At 39.8% G+C, this 16,873-nt stretch overlaps 1 protein-coding gene across 1 annotated transcript; it reads left to right on the top strand.

Annotated features, from left to right (window-relative positions):
* The first annotated feature begins 1,935 nt into the window (after positions 1–1,935).
* LOC110062355 (HMG box-containing protein 1-like) lies at positions 1,936–12,501 on the top strand. The gene is made up of 8 exons (XM_089276574.1): positions 1,936–2,249; positions 5,945–6,138; positions 8,464–8,724; positions 9,313–9,563; positions 9,666–9,723; positions 10,238–10,416; positions 11,089–11,230; positions 12,170–12,501. Exons 1-8 carry the CDS (start codon positions 2,096–2,098, stop codon positions 12,200–12,202), a joined length of 1,272 nt encoding a protein of 423 aa, XP_089132700.1. The 5' UTR covers positions 1,936–2,095; the 3' UTR covers positions 12,203–12,501.
* Positions 12,502–16,873: the final 4,372 nt, after the last annotated feature.

The raw sequence follows: 16,873 nt of genomic DNA, 5'->3' as shown, positions 1-16,873 counted from the left end.
CCAATAACGAGAAGTATCAAGGATATTTTCGACCTTAAAACGAACCAAAATAGTGATCTCGGACAACTGATCGATCGAAGGACAGCACAGCCTGATGGTGGTGACCACTGACCAGTTACGGTGACGTCAAAAAACGTATTTCCGCGGTGTCGCTGGCGAACGTCCTTGAGAATGTTACATGTACTAGGGGTTGACACATTATGCTCCTAAAATGGAGCATTATGCTTTTTGGCACTGCCCCCCAAACGGACTATTATGCTCCAAATTATGCTCGACTGTAACTACTGTAATCGTAATTATGCCGCAAAATTTTTTTCCCGGACCCCGGTGAGTTATAATTATGCCGTAAAAAATTTTTTCCCGGACCCCGGTGAGTCATAATTATGCCGTAAAAATTTTTTTCCCGGACCCCGGTGAGTCATAATTATGCCGTAAAAATTTTTTTCCCGGACACTGGTGAGTCATAATTATGCCGTAAAAATTTTTTTCCCGGACCCCGGTGAGTTATAATTATGCCGTAAAAAATTTTTTCCCGGACACCGGTGAGTCATAATTGTGCCGTAAAAATTTTTTCCGGGACCCCCGTGAAGTGCTCAATAGTAATGGAAACCATGTAGAACATAAAAATAGCTTGAAATTTTGTAGTTTTAACTTAATAAATGGACAATAGTAGCTCTAAAAAGGAAATAACTGTTATGTTGCAAAATAGCACTATTATGCCGCCAAAAAAGCACTATTACGCCGGCAAAATGCACTATTATGCCGGCATTATGCTCGATGCTCCACATATAGTATTATGCTCGAAATTATGCCGGCATAATGTGTCAACCCCTAACATGCACAAAAAACTCGACGTAACGTCAAAACCTGTGTTTCACGTGCAGAAACATTCAGGCGGAGATGTCAAAACTTGACATGTTCACGCCCTAAACGTTAATTGGTTCAATTAAAAAACGCTGTGGTTTCTCTAGACAAACTTGAATGTTTTAAACGTGGAACAGCGCGGAAAAAAGTTGGCCGTTCACGGTAGCTCGTTCACGGTAGTAAGCGAATACACACAGCAACCCACTGAATGTTAAGAAAGGTTTCCTTGTAGAGCTGTGAAATAGACAAATGTAGTCTCCAGATCTGTCACAGAGTTTGAGACCTTCCAGCTTTCATATAGCTTACATAATTTAAACAAGTTTAGTCAAAGGATAGTAGAGTTATCTAAACAATTGTTGTGTTCTGTAAACTAAAAGTTGCGCTCAGTGAGGAATATTTTGCTTCATTTGTTTCGCTTTCGGCAGCGTATCGGTTGAATTTTCAAGGTCTCTGGATTGGTTTTAGCGGGCTGGTGAAATGCGGGCTGGCGTCGATCAAAGGTCGACGCTACCGCCAGACCGCTAGATCAGTTACCGCGCCTTCCAAAACCTCGCGCACGCATCGATCAGTCTCTTCTATATTTACCAGACCGCAAAATCAGAATTTCTTTAACGAAAACCGATTAAACGGGATTTAAATCCCATTTCAGACGGTTTGTCGAAACTGTGCATACAGTCTGTGTTTATTTCAATCTGAGAAATTCACGGAAATTCGCTCAAAATAACTGTCTAAATAACTATCCATTTGAACAGCTTTTCCGCCCGATTTAAGGGTAGAGTACTGGTTAACAGTTTTGTCAACCTGTACACGTTTATCACATAAGTTCATTTAAGATTAAGAAATGTTCTTGAATTTGCTAAAATGAGATGTTTTGACTAGGTTTAACCTATTTCGTTTAATCCTAAGAGTTTTCTCAGCAGCAAATGTAATTCTTATTTTATTTCTGCCGGGCTCACGTCCGCCAAAAGATTTCATTCTTCAAATTCGGCTGCGAAAGGATGGAAAATTCCTCTGGAATTCCGCAATTAAAGCATGTGATTATTAGAACAAGCCATAGCCCATTTCTCAGACCATCTTCGCCGGGTGGCCTTAAGACTACAAAACCGGCACTTTGGTGTCATTTGGTTTCATCATACCCAAGGGCACTGTCGTCAGTTGCAATTATAGATAGGTAATTTTCCTTTTTATTTCAGATATTTAGATCGGGCCTGGTTAGAAATATCACCCACCAATGCAACCGTTCAAAGAGCGACAGATAAAACCGTTCCATTTTAGAAACTGCCCTAAGTCGTTCAAGAGCTCGAATGGCTTAAAGTATCATTTGGATAGAGTGCGTTCTAACGAAGCCAACAGGATGGAGATGGGGAACAGAGGTGAAATGGAGGGTAAGTTAAGAATAATTTTCACGCAGTTTCCCTTTCATATAGACAAGCGTTTGCATAGTTACAGCAACTTGCGATGTGTGTTTTGAATAAAACTAGTGTACCAGACAAATTGTTGCTTTGTTAAACAAGAAAAGAAATAGCTGTTTAATGGAATTGCCAGACGTTACCGTTATGTAATGAAGAATACAAAAGCAAAAACCGACACAACGTAAAATGATTTTTTGAGGGTGTACTATATTTCGGCTGGCCAAACCAATGTAATGCACGTTAAAATTCAATACCAATCAGCGTCTTTAATCTAAATAAGCATTTTTTTTTTTTTTTTTTTTTTTTGTTTCTTTTTCATGTATGAAATGTTTCAGATTCTGTCTTTTGTTTTTTCTTTGGTTTTCCTTCTCCCGTACTGGCAACGTTTTTCACGGCGTTAATGTATTGTCGGAGAAACAGGCCGATTTGTTGCACCTTGCCAGACAGTCAATAATAGCTTTGTAATAGACTCGTTTTGATGTGTTAAGGCCGATGTGCTCGTAGCCTTACAAGAACACGTATCAAATTCCATTTACATGTGGAAAAGCATTCGTGATTTGTATTTTGACTCGCCCTAGGAAACGCCAAATTACCTAACGACTTGTGTAAAAGACACAGACTAACAGACTAGTTATAGAGCGCTTACGAGTGGTATACCGTGGAATATGCCACTTGTCACTTGTATTTTTCTCGTTGGACCTTTAGGCGAGTCTGTATGCCGAGAAAATACAAGTCACAAGTGGGAATTTCCATGGTATACCACGAGAGAGTGCTGCATAACTATTTTATACCATGCTATAGGAAATACAGTGGTCAAAACAATCAATATGCACAACACAAGGTCGGATGTGATACCGTCGAATATACAACGGCTTTCCTGTATTCTGATTGGTTGTGTTTTCTATCACATGGCATAAATGCTAATCATGCAATGCTTCCGAGAGGCATGCGATGGAATATCCCAAGGGTCACTTGCATGTTTTTGGTGTGCACACGGGAAGATACACGTGAAAATTGGGATATTGCATGCTTTACCAAGAGCCACCGTTGCATAACTATTTTAAACCATGCCACAGAAAATTCAGAGGCCAACAAAACCAACACAGCGAACGATAAAGATTGCTTGTACACTTCACGCTTGATGTTCTCATGAGAAGTGCTAAACGTTATTCGTCTCTGATTTCACAATTTTTTTTAGTTGAAAATAAACTTACATGTAGCTCTGAGCTTATTGATTTGATATTAGATATCGTTGATCAAATCTTAGAAAGAAAAAAAATAAATTAAGCCGGATAGAGCTTTTGACGAACTAATCATTTAAAGGAGTATTACTGTCGAAACTGTGCCCGCCATGTTGATTTATTTTGTCTCCTGCGAACTATACGACAACAAATGTTTATTGGCCATCTTGAATTGTCAAATAACCATTAGCATTTTATTAAACAACTGATAATTAGGCAAAACATTTTACAGAAAATATAATTAATATTGATTCCAGAACTGATGAGATTTTCCAAAAGTCCAAGTACCATTTTCCAACAGCTAAGTGTACGTTGAATTGGACGTTCGCAAGAAACTCGACTCAAATTTGTTGGGGGTCGCTTGTAAGTCTAGAAGTCGCTAAGTTACAGGTAACTGCAAATTTTAAAGTGATTTTCCCCTAGCCAAGCGCTTGACACACGTATAATTAACTTTGTGTATACAATGGATTAATCTGGCTGGTGTCTTGCATGATTTCAGATTGATGCGTAGAGAAATAAATGGGCCTTTTAAGGTCAATAAGTTTAGCAAAAGACTGATTAACTTCCATGGCATTCCGCTGTCACCAGCTTCACCGCTGAACGTCATTTTCAGTTTTGGCAGTTGATCTTTTTTTTACCACCGCAGTTATCAAATTGCCTTTCATAAAAAGCCCCCTCAACCACGAGACTCAAAGCTGACCGGCTATAAATACCATTTTCTATTTCTTTTAAGTAAAATGACATGTCTCGGGTTGCATCCTCAGTAATATTAACAGTCATGTGAACTTACCGTTTTAGCAATAACAAAGTTAATCGATCGTTAATTTGGGAACAATGATGAATCCTCATTAACACCGGCTTACACGTGCTTAGCCGCCTCATTAACGGGTGTAAATGTCCGCTGGAGGAAACAAATTAACAAAACTTGTTGGTTTTCATCTATGGCGTGCCATTGCACGAAGAATAAAATAAATCCATATTTTTAGAAGTTGACACAGAAAACGGTATTGCAGTGATGTGATCGTTTAGTTTCAAATTGCCGCTGGAGCTTTCATTCAATTCTGTGGGCTCGAGATTTGCTGGAAGCAATATCTGCCATCTTTTGTCACGTGAATGCAAAATTCTTGCGAAAAAAGAATTCGATTAAAAGTAGTGATGAGTGAAATAAGAAATAATTTCACGCGCGTCTTGTGAAAATTTTAATAATCTCCCGAGCCTTATTAAAGCTAGGCTTTCTCTTGCGCTTCGAAAGTCAAGAACTTAGTTACACTTATTACATGGCTAACTCCGTGAGCGGGCTAGATGAACCAAATCCCGCGCTGTGATTGGCTACCCGAGCGGGCAAGATGACGTTATCTTGCGTAATCGGGACTACCCGCTGTGTCCCGCAAGAAAAATTTCCCCGAAAGCCACAAAACAGATCCTTTATTGACTTCGTCTCCGTCCATAAACACGCCAAAAAGAAAAAAAAAAAATGAAGAATAAAGCCAATGTTCAGCCATCCTGACCTCACGTTTGATAAACAACCCATAAATATAGACTCGTGTACTGGGAACACTGAAAGGAAAGTGAATACAAGTAACATTAATTTTAGTGTCCTGGCATTTTGCGACATTTTAGTGTCATTGTGGTGTCTTCATTAAACCTAGTGTAGTCATTTTGAAATTCCTCTTTGAGTTCGAGAATTCTTCCACTAAACTCACGTTATGTAAATTCGACCCGGCAGGAATTAAAAAAAATTGAAAATTGACCACAAACTTGCCCCAACTTATTTACCGCCCCTTTTTTACTCCCCGCTGCGCAGAATAGAATCTGGGACACACGGAAGGTAAATTCACCTTGGCCTTAAAGCCGGGCCTTAAAGCCAAACGATTTTTAATAGAGTTTTTTGAAACCTACATTGAGGCGCTCTCCTGGAAAAGGTTGTCCCAGAGATTACGAAATGCTGGCTCTACAAGGCGGTTTAAACGAAGCGCATCAAACAAATCTCAGATATAATGATTCCGACACGGCAATCATGTACAACATCAAGCCATTTTGTACTTTTTTTAGTGTGACAGATGAGCTTACCGTGATCATAATAAGTAAAGTTTATGTTATGTTATGGCTTGAATTTACTAAGCCAAGACGGCGTCTCGTTCACAATCTTGGGAAAGAACACTCGTCTTCACTGCTACTTATTTTAAAATGTCGTCGTCACGAGTCACCTAACACGTGACTAAATAAAACACAGGCTCTAAGAACGAGAATGGGGAAAGGACGTCTTGTGCGCCTGCCTTCTAAGAACGTCATTTGATGATCGATGATAGCAGCTACCCTCATTTGATTTTTCCTTTTATTTGATGCTTAGCTAATTGAAACCTTATTACCTAACTATACCGTTCATTTATTTAGTTTTTGTTTTCTTTGATACAGAAAACGCAACAGTAATGCTTACAAAACCTCGGAACGTTCCTCCGCCGCTAACTTTACGCCCCGAGGTAAACTTACTGACTGAGTTTGCAGTGATTGCCACCAGTCCTCAGAGTCCTTTGGTGCGGGAGGTCAGCGGTGAGAACGCAGATGCCAGGCGCCGTGAAGACGATAGTCCACCTCCTCAACTTGTTGACCCCAAGCAAATGGTATGTGATAGGGGAATCCCAGTTCCCTTTTGTAATCACGAGCCCGGCGCGGCTGTGTGTGCAATACGCATGATATTTTAGATTTTCTAAGATTTGTAATTTATGGCTTCGTTACCAAAGAGAAACTGAGCTGCTTTGAGAAATGTTATTTAATAACAAGCTTTAGAAACCAGTTTTCACGTTGTCGCATTCGAATGTGAACTAGCTATAACAACGTGTGACCAACTTGTCGGTCATGTTCGTGGTTTTTTTAATTGGTGTTTTAAATTGGCTTTTTTTAATTAGATTATGAGCTTGAAGGGCGTAGCCAGAGTCAACTTTCACGCGATAGAAACCTAGAGCGAGTAATCTAATTAGATAGATAAACGAGTTGACTCGCAGAACTGATAATCTCATATAACCCGTGTGGTATTTTTGAGGATCCAGGGCTCGAAATTAACTTTTTCGTTCGGGAGCCAGCTGGGGACTAACGGAAAAATTTTGGTCGCCAGATCGTAAATTTTGGTCGCCAACTTATTTTATATATAACTTACAAAAGAACAAGATTTTATACGTTACTTCGCACGCAAGAAAAGTCACAATTGAAGAGCGAAAACAATTAAAAACAACACGAGTGACACTTAGTTACAGAAAGCTACTGCTGTTCTCAGGTGATATGTCTCTGGTCCTAAAGTGATGGTTATCTCCACAGTCATTTTAAATGAAGCGAAGCATAAAACATTTCAAGTCCGTGGTTTTCATTGTGAGAGAAACACGGGTCCTTGCGTATTTCCCCTTTGCTACTTCTTCGAAATGCCGTTCTTTATTTTCGACTTGCTTTCCTCGACGCCTTTCGCTGCCGACAGACAGTTTCGGAAGAAGCCGCTGAAACAATATGGCGCGCTGTGAACGCAGTATCGACGTGTCGAAATACATTCAATTTTTCAATTATCTTGTAATATTCAGACATTATTTTACTGGGGACGGAAAGGAGAGTTGTGTACTAGCTACCATATCCGATTGATTTCCTAATATAAAGATTTAAAAACAAACGTTGTGTCGTGGTTTTCTTTAGTTATCGGATAAAACGTGAGTCGCTAGTCGCCAGCTGGCGACCAGTTCTGAAAATTTAGTCGCCAGTGCTCAGTTTTTGGTCGCATTGGCGACTAGTGAGTCGCAATTTCGAGCCCTGGGATCTGACGTCATTTACTCCGATTCTCAACCAGGACTTGACACAAGGAGAATTAATGGCGGCCGAAAATTCTCGGAAATAAAGGTCCAAAAAACGTGCCTACTAATGTCCGCAATAGATTGAAATTTGGCATGCATAATATCTAGGAAAGATCTATTGTGTACGAAAATGTAAAGAAATGGATAACGAAAATTTGATCATAGGGGCACTTTAATTATATCGCAAAGAACGTTTGCGTGAAAGGGTGTTATATCACCAAGAAGAGACCGACATCCAAGTTCAAAAGATTTTGAATCTTATGATTGCGGTGGTGTTTCTTGGCGTTCAGGTATGGACGTGTTTTTCGCCTTCATTACTTATGAAGACCATGCTTAAGCAGGCGAGATCGGGGGCGGAAGAAACTCCCAAACTGTCGACAGAAATTTTGAAAAGAACGTACCAAAATCCTGCGTTGTGGGTGTGGCTTGAAAACATTTTCGCTGTGGACCTTTTGAGGCTGAACACCCTACCCTATAAGACACGACGAGCATCGCTGTCTCTTTTATGCGGGAGTTCCCTGCGGGGGAGAGGCGGGGGGGGGGGGGCGAGATGCGAGACGAGAACAACAAGATTTAGATTTTGTTGTCAGCGCTTCAAACTTTGGAGAATTTTTCTGGCATATCTTACTGAGCTAACAGAAAATGCTGGGATAAGCTGAGACGATAGAGATTTGTATAAATTTCTCTATTCTGGGCCATTGAGCAGAACTGCAGAAAAATGAAAATTTCAGTGTGTTTATAAATTGCTCGAGGAAATATGTATCGCTAATAGCCGAGTTACATGTAATAGACTCCTCGGGAAGTTTTTAAAAGAGTCTCCGAGTAATCTTCCCGACATTTCTCAAACGTTTTGCAAATGTTTCTAAAGCGTTCGGAAATACTTGGAGCTGATTTGAATAATCTTCGGTTGAGTGCTAGATAACATTCGGAAATCTTCGGCTGATCTTTGGTGATCAGAATATGATTTTGACGTGCCGCGTATCGGTGTTGCCTGATTAAAAACCAAATTGTCACTTCGTATACGGGCCTATCTCGGTGGTTCGTGTGATAATAACAGATCCCCTAGGCTAGTAGCTACGTATTTTTGGTTAACACTTAGGTATTTTTTTCGTACAGGATTTTCAGACGAGCACCTGGCGACGGGTTTTAGAAACCAGTTCAGAATCTCCAACACAAACAGCGTTATCACAAGAAGTGCCAGCTGCAAAGTGGCGCTGTTTTATGGCGGGAACTAGAATCAATTTCCCGGATGAAAATAACTGGACTTGGAGAACTGTTGGCGATTTAGACATGGAGGACATTTTAGCAGATCTGTTTCAGGATGGACTTCAAGTGGTTGATTATGAGAGAATTAACGTAAAACGCAATGAAAACAGCGTATGTTGATTTTTTGAATACACAATTACTTGATTTAAGATCGTTTTTTCTAGTGTATCTGGTTACCACGCTTTTATTACAGGAGAAGACCATGCTGAATAAGAGATCATCTACGTTATGTTTTAAGCTGAAAGGCAAAAAATTAATATTACTTGTAAATACGTTTCGAGCCCACGTCCTTTGCCATAGCGATGCTTTGCATCTGGGTGAATGAACCGTGAAGATTTCCCCCTATTATTTCACTCATAGTTAACATTCGTGAGTTACTTCATAGATGTAAAATATCAGGACTTTTCTCTGTTTCGGTGAGAGGTGGGGGAGGGTGGGTGTAGAACTGGATAACGACTAGTTAGTTCAAATGAGCAACATACATAAACCAAGGTACATAAATCAAGGTACATAAACCAAAGTACGTAAATCAAGGTGCATAAATCAGTTTAGATTTAGAGCCAGTTCACAGTCCAAAACTACTTTACAGTTCCTTTCCGAAGACGTATTTGACATTAACGACGTGTTTTTGTTTATTTATTCATTTCTTTATCTATTTATTAATCTATTGATTGATTGATTGATTGATTGATTTGTTAGCAGGAATGCATCGTCTCCTTTAAATCGTGTAACGACCAAACGAGCCTGCAGGCAGAGATCTTCGCCGACCATCCATTCTTTGTCAGGGGAACAGACAGGCCAAGCTGGGCTTCGTTCAATCCTGCTGCCACTGAATTGCGTTATGGGATAAGCTGTCATATGTTACAAAGGGGTGACGTTTGTGTGTTGCCATGTGACTCAGATGTTCTTGGACGTTTTAACGGAACACAACGTGAAGGCGACCAAAAATCGTAAGTCCACTTGGAATTTTGTCTTCAAACCTCTCCCTTAATCTTTGATATTTCTCCTTTGTGCCACATTTTGTTTACAAACCTTTTTTACATATTTTGTAGGTCTGAATTCACTGCTATGGATTCAACAGCAGCACTTACACTTAGCAGCATGGCTAAGGTATGTTCTAACGGATTTCACAACCAGATAAAGGAATTTGGACGTGCGTAGCCCTTTATAAGCTGTCCAGTTTGGTACCAGAGATGAGTCAGTTTGAGGGAAGGGTCCCAAAAAGATTTCATTAGGGTTAAAATTACTTGTCATAGTTCAAAATGGGGGTAAGCAAGTCTAATTTCAATTGTTGCGTTGCGTTACGTTACGTTACGTTGCGTTACGTTACGTTACGTTACTCCAGGTTACCATTCAATTCCCTTGCATGTGCACTACACATCTTGCAGCACTGACATTCCTCACTGGTCCTCAGTAGTCTTTAAGGAAGCGTGAAATAACCTAATTCCATGGTTTTGCAGAAAAAAAGAATTGTATGTTCAGCTGAAAAGGCCAAAGTTTCTGAATCAAAGTTATTGCGAGATGCTGCCACATTGAAACAAAAAATCATTCAAATAAAAGAACGTAATCCTTCACAACAAGAAAATTTCTTTTAAGGTTAGACAACGTTTTATATTAATGACAGGATAAAGAGGAACACAGCCACCGCCGAACCAAGCTTCTGTCAGAGTCTCATTGTCCTTCAAGCCCAGTGAAAAGAAACAACACAAATCAGTTTACCAAGAGGCCAATGAACGCATTCATGTTGTTTGCTAAACGCTTTCGAGTAGAAATAACCCAGGCCCACCCTGGTAAAGATAACAGGTAAACCCTTAGAGTGCGTGTCATATTGACACGTGGGCCTTAAGCCAATCAGAAGCTATAACACAGATTATACCTGTAATTGCCTTAATCAGGAGAGAATCGAGGATGCTCTCTTTGTCTTATTTATTAAATTTGATAAATTTACATTTTGTGAAAGGAAGTATAAGATAGACCTGTTTTGTGGTTGAGAGAGAGAGTATGTTTGTCACAAAATTGTCAAAATTGCTATAGACTTAAAAGAGGGTAAACCAACGTTTAACCTGACTGCATTTAGACGGGGGAACAAGTCTGTCAGGTGAATAACTAACTCAATCAAGACTTTCTTAACCTACATTAAGTTAAAGGTAGTCTCTCTTTTTGAGCGTTGTGGCCGCCTACTATCTCTACTTTAGTGTGATGCGACTAGGAGTGTTTCTACTCCCTCTTGTTTGAGATGCTAGTCCATCGCGGGGTTATCCCCCAGCATTAAATTTTCTAGTCCTCATTTATACACCTGGGCAGAGAGAGGCATTGTGACGGTAAAGTTTCTTGCCCAAGCACACAACGCGATGGGCCCGGCCAGGGCTCGAGCCCAGACCGCTCAATCGGGAGTTCAACGCGACTTTTAATAATTACTGTGTTGTTAAATTGTGGAAATTGGCCTGAAAGAAGTTTAATGTTTACTTTTTCCAGAGCAATCAGCGTAATTCTAGGAGACAAGTGGAAAGCCATGAAACAGGAAGACAGAAGAGAGTATGTTATTCAAGCCAAGCTCTTGGCGGATGAGCACAAGAGAATCAATCCAGACTGTTGGAAGAGAAAGAGGAACTCTGAGGTCAGTTAACAAATTCTCTTTACTTACCTCCATAATTTCCTTATAGGACTATTTGGGAGAATTGAAATTTTATGGCATAGTAACCCTTAAACATTTAAGTCAATGTATGCATTCTCATTACAAGTCTCTATATATTTCTTTAGTATTATTTGGGAGAATTTGAGCATTCATAAAGACAGTTTCCATTTTCGATCTTTCAAAGCTCGTTTTTTCTCTTGCCTGGGTATTGAATTTCATACATAGAGGTATTTTTTTCCTGAAGAAATCCTTTCAGTACAATAAATTGGCGGGAAAAAATTAATTGAAAAAAAACTTGGCGGGAAAATCGTCGCTGTAATAAGCCAAGGGAAAGTACGGCAAGGAACCCAGATAAAATTAACCGAGCTTAACTATTAAAGACTATACAATATATCATTGCAAACAGATAGCACCATAGAAGCAGTACTTAAAATTAAACTGCAAAGTCAACAAAGCTTATAGCTTCAAATTTCTTTGACATTAATCATTTATTACTGTCAATCTTCGAGCCCAAAGTTCTTTCGAACAAATTCGGTAGTGTCTGATCGAACTTGCCTAGTTCCTAGGCCTCGATATTTCGCCTCGGTCAATGGTTTTCGGTTTTATGCGATAACCAAGTTCAATAATTGTTTTGTCATTCGATCACAAGTTTGTTTTCATGTTAAAATTACTCTCTGACAGGTTAGGGAACATCTGCCATTTTTCACCTGAGAGCGTGGTTAAAATTAAGCATGAGCAGAATATTATTTGCAGGAAAACACGTGTAAACGGTACTAGGCATGAGCGGACCATTATTTGTAGGCAGTTATTTGCAGGTCACGAGGTGGGCTCTCGGCCAATGGAAAGGGAAGAAAAAAATGCATCGAATCGTAATAATAATTGACACTTCTAAATAGTCCTTTGTTTCTTATTCTTCTATAGGGTTCATCAAAAATAAGCTACAGGCGGCCATAGGAGAGTGCGACAATGGTTTATCCCGGCATAGCTTAATATATTTTCCGTCTAGATTTTCTTGTAATATATAACTATATATTTTTTGCCATACGCGGAGTATTTTTTCATTGTTGAAAACATGAAGCAAGTCATACTGTGTATGACGTATTTAAAAAAGCATTCTACCTTGTATATAGTTTGAACATAGTTTTGAAATGCGCATATTCGGGTAATGATATTATAGAGTATGAGAGGACCTTTGTTAAGTTACTTAGTTCGTAGGGCAACTGGCCGCAAATAAATGCTAAGGCTTAAAAATATCCTCAATGTGTGTGGTTTGTCTTTGGTGAAGTGCAGGTAAATTTTGCGGCTACAAGCCAAACGCACTCAGTTCAACCAACTAAGCTTATGCCAAACTGTCAGTTTAGCAATTGAACAATTAGTTTCAACACTTCCAAATAAGCTTTATCGAACTTTCCTTTCATGTCTTTTATAAATTTTGAAATTTCTAGTCAGCTTCGCTTGATGTATTGTGTATTTTCATTGAGGGAAAATAACAGCCATTCAACTTGTAAACGCTCGCGTGATCGTTCAGACTGTTTTGTTGTCTTTTTTTTTTTTTCCCCTTTTTCTTTTCTCAATGCCCTCCAAAGTGATAATAATAGTAATACAGTTTATGTTCTCGGGCATAAATATGTTTTCGGCCCTTCTCAGCTCATTTTAGCTCTCGCCAAACGGCTCGGGTTAAAATGAGTCTGAGTCGGGTCCAAAACATATTTATGCCCGCGAACATAAACTTTATTGTTTTATTATCGTAGAGGGCGCATATTTTGTTCGCAGTTATTGGGGCGAGATTAATGCTTAAAGCGGAAATCTCTTAATGATAATGCTCTATTCCAAACCGAATTCCACTCTCTCTTGGTTACTCCGATAGTTTTGCTACTACCGAGGCTAAGAAAAAATGCCAATTAGAGGTTATATAAGTTAGCTGAAAGCCTGTGGGTAAGCGTGTAGAAAAGACAGGGATTCTAGGCGGGCTGGTGGTCTGAGAAAGTCATTTTTTTGTCATTTCATCGATGTGTTTGGCCCGAATCCATGGAAAACCCAGAAATTAAACCCATGGTGCCGCAATGGCGGCTGAAGGCGATGCGGAACGAAAAGAACAACATCCTTCGTTCGGTGTAAGTATACAATCGCAGCCTCTTAACATATACCACTCATCTGAAATAGTATTTTTTGGGGTGGTCCATTTGGGTAGTAAATTAGGGTATTCCATGGACTAGGGGTCAGTGTTTGCCCATGACCACCGTCCACTCAGGAAGTGAAATTAAAAGTGCTCTGTCAGCATTAAACTTAAGAGCCAGTTCCTGTAAATACCGAGAATGAGATGACAGTCGCGAAATTTTCGATTTCTTTATATTTTGCCCAAATAACCTCTGTAGTGAGTTGTTTTCGAAAATATCATTCAAAGGTCCTGAAGCGCTTTAGTTTTTTCGAAATTGAGGAAAGTTTGAAAATCGCCATTTTAGCTGCCTGACGCTGCTGAAGATGGCCAAAAATTGTGCATTTTCTTTTCGATCGTACAGATCAACGCGATGATATCAATCAATATACTTTGGGTAGCTCATAGTGCATGTCTTGCTGTTTCTAAAGCATTAATTTGATTAGCAAAAGCTCCAAGTTTAATAATATTTTAGGCCGATAAAAGTACCTTCATCGAAGCTCATAAGCGCAATGGCTAATTTTAGCTAATTTCAATACCATCAAAAGCCCACTGGTACATTGAATTTGAAGACGAAACTACAATTTTCTGAAAGCCCATACAAAAACAAAAATAAGCGAATGGAAACCTTTTTCGTCAATATGTTTCTTCTTGAATGTTACAACCGTTGCACACATTATTCGTTCCATATCGGCAGTTTTAACTTTTGTGGAACACCCATGGCCACAGCCGAACTTGTCTTTGAGTAAAAATAAACATTTTCAAACGTGAAGTTTGAGTAAACAATCGATTACAGTTGCATCCATCATGTTTGGTGTAAGTATTCGAACACAACCATTTCATGTAAACAGGTACACTTTACTTTAAAAACAACCGTCTCATCGCAGCATTTCTTGAAATCCTGGTCTGAGACCAGGTAATGCCGATAACAAAGCGCGAGCAGTTGACGAAACTTCACGATCAACTGTCGAAACGTTGTACTTGTGGAATAAGCAAGATGATTCAACCTGTGTATTTCTTACCCGTGTGCTTGCAATTCTTATGAATACAATTGCCCCTGTCTGTTTAATACCACCAGATTTATAAATGAATCGTTCCTTTCTTTGGCTAATATGGTACATACCTCTGAATAAAACACATACTGTGACATCATTTTTCTTGGAGTGTTCCAACAGCCGTCCGCGGCCACCTGCAAAACGTAAACAGCAAGACAGAAAAACCACAAAGGCTTCTTCGTCAATCGCACTACGCTTTCCAGAGTTCTTTCTTACAAAGTTTCCAGACCTCGCTCTCTTTTAAGAGCCAGTTCCCGTAAATACCGAGAATGAGATGACAGTCGCGAAATTTTCGATTTCTTCATATTTTGCCCAAATAACCTCTGTAGTGAGTTGTTTTCGAAAATACCATTTAAAAGTCCTGAAGCGCTTTAGTTTTTTCGAAATCGAGGAAAGTTTGAAAATCGCCATTTTAGCTGCCTGACGCCGCTGAAGATGGCCGAAAATTGTGCATTTTCTTTTCGCTCGTACAGATCAACGGGATGATATCTATCAATATACTTTGGGTAGCTCATAGTGTATGTCTTGCCGTTTCTAAAGCATTAATTTGATTAGCAAAAGCTCCAAGTTTAATGATATTTTAGGCCGATAAAAGTACCTTCATCGAAGCTCATAAGCGAAATGGCTAATTTTAGCTAATTTCAATACCATCAAAAGCCCACTGGTACAATGAATTTGAAGTCGAAACTACAATTTTCTGAAAGCCCACACTCTATCTTATGATGTGTGAAAGTCTCTTCCGCGGCCCGAAAAAACTAACCCGTCGAGAGACATAAACGTGTGGTACATTTTTGTAAATTCGTCATTCGCGAAACCAACATGGAACTTGGCCAGCTACCTTCATCAAAAACAAAAATAAGCGAATGAAAACCTTTTTCGTCAATAAGGATACTTGTAATGTTCTTTTCCCCTTTTAGATTAACCACATGATTAATTTTTGCAAACATTTGCAGTTAAATCAAAATAGACGCTGCTTTTGGTACATTGTAATGTTATGCAAATTTATTTCGATCACCGGCACGCGCATATCGCCCTGAGACTGATTTTCCTTCCGCCTACTGTATGTTTCTTTTTGAAGGTTACAACTGTAGCACACATTATTCGTTCCATATCGGCAGTTTTAACTTTTGTGGAACACCCATGGCCACAGCCGAACTTGTCTTTGAGTAAAAATAAACATTTTCAAACGTGAAGTTTGAGTAAACAATCGGTTACAGTTGCATCCATCATGTTTGGTGTAAATATTCCAACACAACCATTTCATGTAAACAGGTACACTTTACTTAAAAACAACCGTCTCATCGCAGCATTTCTTGAAATCCTGGTCTGAGACCAGGTAATGCCGATAACAAAGCGCGAGCAGTTGACGAAACTTCACGATCAACTGTCGAAACGTTGTACTTGTGGAATAGGCAAGATGATTCAACCTGTGTATTTCTTACCCGTGCGCTTGCAATTCTTATGGATACAATTGCCCCTGTCTGTTTAATACCACCAGATTTATAAATGAATCGTTCCTTTCTTTAGCTAATATGGTACATACCTCTGAATAAAACACATACTGTGATATCATTTTTCTTGGAGTGTTCCAACAGGCGTCCGCTAATTGCAAAACGTCAGCAGCAAGACAGAAAGCTACAAAGGCTTCTTCGTCAATCGCACTACGCTTTCCAGAGTTCTTTCTTACAAAGTTTCCAGACCTCGCTCTCTTTTAAAATTGCACGATTTCCCCGTTCTGTTGGCCAGTCCGAATAATTGTCATGGTGTTAGTTGAGCACGTACTTGACCTTGTTTGGTGGTCCCGGTTCAGACAATTAGGCAAATGTGGATTGCGTGACAATCGGCCACTGTACCAAATATGTCGATATCTGACGTTTTGCAAAGTTGGTGAAGATGGCAACGTGGACCTCGAGGGGAGGGGGACACCCATATAAGAAGGACGGGGGTGCTCCTCAAAAATTTTGATCCCCTGAGATTCCCTAAGAGGTACCAAGATCCTGTTTTTTCTCCTCTAAAAGATACCAATTCTTACATGACACATTATCTCAGCGCGTCATATTTTTTTCGGTTCAATACCTTAAAAGGCATCGCAAAAGCTTCCGGTTTGGACCTTTGGAGGCTGAACACCCTGAGGGCTACTAAAACGTCATTTTTAAACCCTAAAAGGTACGACGAGCTCCTCCGCCCCGGGTGGGGGTGGGGGGGGGGGGGGAGGGGCGTGGACAGGGAATCCAAACTGCTCCTTGCTCGCCTCGTGTAGGCAGGGTATTTTCTCTATGTCTGCGTGAAAAAATGGAAACTACAGTCGAACCTGCACAGCCACCTCTCCACAAAGGACCACCTCTCTGCAACGGCCACTTTTTTCATTCCGGCGGACGGTCACTCTTATTCTAATCTCTCTACAACGGCCACCTC

The sequence above is a fragment of the Orbicella faveolata genome, unplaced genomic scaffold, assembly GCF_042242905.1.
Source record: "Orbicella faveolata isolate gen_17 unplaced genomic scaffold, um_ofav_v1 contig_4, whole genome shotgun sequence".
Taxonomy (NCBI): Eukaryota; Metazoa; Cnidaria; class Anthozoa; order Scleractinia; family Merulinidae; genus Orbicella; species Orbicella faveolata.
Note: the sequence above shows the minus strand (reverse complement) of the source record. Positions and strands in the feature narration are given on the sequence as shown.